At 58.4% G+C, this 1,930-nt stretch overlaps 1 protein-coding gene across 1 annotated transcript in view; it reads left to right on the forward strand.

Annotated features, from left to right (window-relative positions):
• The window catches only part of SCNN1B (sodium channel epithelial 1 beta subunit), a 31,937-nt gene extending 30,293 nt beyond the window's left edge, over window positions 1-1,644 (forward strand). Inside the window, exon 11 of the mRNA XM_023520090.1 lies at window positions 1,522-1,644. Within this exon, the coding sequence (XP_023375858.1) occupies window positions 1,522-1,644 (123 nt within the window). The remainder of the gene's footprint in view (window positions 1-1,521) is intronic.
• Window positions 1,645-1,930: the final 286 nt, after the last annotated feature.

Raw genomic sequence — 1,930 nt, forward strand, 5'->3', positions numbered from 1 at the left:
TTACACTGCAACCAAAAAAGGCCACCTGCACTCCAAACTCAGCACACACAGCTGGGAGAGGGAGCCTCCGCCTTTTTGGCACAGCGAGGTCCCAGGCGGACTCTCAGTGGTCACTGATGGTGCCACATGCCTGCCTCTGAACCAGTCAGTGTGGCCAGCTGGATAGGCTGTGCGGATCGGTCAGACCCCGCCCACACCTGAGGCCTGCTGGCCCGCAGCAGAATCACACAGCACGAGGGTGATGAGGACACAGGCTCTTAGGGGTGCCGGATAAAATACAGACCGCCAAGTTCAATAAGAATTTCAGATAAACGACGAATTCATATGTCCACGTAACATTTGTGATATCTTCTACTAATCAATGACTCGTTTTTCTGAAATTCGAATTAACTGAGCATCCTCTGTTTTCAACTGTTAAACATGCTAGCCCTAATGGCTCCCGACAGAGGGGTCAGGGAGCACTTACCGAAGCACAGGTCACCGTGGCAAGGGCAGACGGCTGACCGCTGCGGGGCCTGCTGTCCTGTGCTGGTCTCGCTGGCGAAGGAGCTATGGTCTCCGACACCTGGGTTCTTGGCCTGGAAGGCAAACAAACTGGCCTCTCATTAAGTGCCAAGGTGGCACCTATGCAGAAAGGGGGTGCCACAGACTTGGTGCCACTCTGGTCACAGGCAGCACTGCTAGGACCGAGTGGGTGGGGCCTGAAGGGAGCGTGTCCCAGCTCAGGGCCCGGCGAGCCTACAGCTCTCGGTGGTTACCACGCCGCCTACGTGGCTACTTTTGTCAGCGGGAATGGTTCTTGTCGCCACACTCAGTATCATCACTGGTTCTTACCAGACAATGGCTACATTGTATCAAGCACTTTCCCACATACCAGGCACCAGGCCAAGGGCTTTATGAGTCTTATTCCATTTAATTCTCATGACCACTGAGAACCAGCACCATCCCTTTACAGGTAAACAAATGGAGGCTCGGAGAGGTGAGATAAGGTCAAGATCGCCACTCTAGTAAGTGGCGGAGCTGAGACTCCAGCCTCCTCCTGCTGCCAGTGGTCGCAGGAGCCCAGGGCTTCCTTGTCTCAGCCGACGTTACGGGGCCGGAGAGCGATGATTATTAAGGTCCTTTGCCAGCTTTTGGGTCACAAGATAACTCGAACTGCCTTAAGCTAAAAAGGGAACGCTGAAGTCCAGGGACTTCAGGCCTGGCTGCATCCAGGGGTTCGCCGAGAGCCAGGGACATCTCTAGCGGCTGGCCTCCTTTTCTCTGCCACGGGCCCAGGTCCGTCCCCTCGGTCAGCGACCAGAGTGGGGAGAAAGCTCCTTGCTCACCCGTCCCCAAGAGCGAGGCTCCCTTGCCTCAGCCTGGACCATGGGCTTGGCGTGGGCTGATGGCTGGGACTGGGGTGGCCCCGTGGCGAGCAGCGCCTTACCGACATCCTAGTTTTCAGTTACGGTTGATATTCAACACTCCGTCTCGACGTGGCTTCTTCTGTACAGCCTTCGTCACAGGACTTCTGTTCAGCTGGGCTTCGGTGGGTCCCGTACATCTAGTGCCATCGTAGGGCTGTACTTCGATGTTGTCTCAGGGGCCAGCACAGCGTTCGCCTCCCCCACCTTGCCTGGAAGTCGAGACCAGATGCCCTGAAGCAGGAGTGGGAGGGGTGGCCGCCGATGGGAGAGGCAGGGGCCAGGCCGATGCTGGGCCTTGCTGCCCCCTCCCCAGGGAGCATGGAGAGCCTGGTGAAGGCGGGTGCTGGTCCGCATCTGGAGGCAGGCTCTGGGCGGGCAGCAGGCCAGACTGGGGAAAAGCCAGCCCTGTCCCGTTCCTGGCCTGTGGCGCCCCCAAAGCCTGTTAAGGCTGAAGGACCCGCTGTTGGGGCCCGAACGGCCCAGAGGGCAGCCCTCGGTGGTTCCCAGACCCTCCGCACAGG

The sequence above is a fragment of the Pteropus vampyrus genome, unplaced genomic scaffold, assembly GCF_000151845.1.
Source record: "Pteropus vampyrus isolate Shadow unplaced genomic scaffold, Pvam_2.0 Scaffold247, whole genome shotgun sequence".
NCBI classification, from domain to species: Eukaryota; Metazoa; Chordata; class Mammalia; order Chiroptera; family Pteropodidae; genus Pteropus; species Pteropus vampyrus.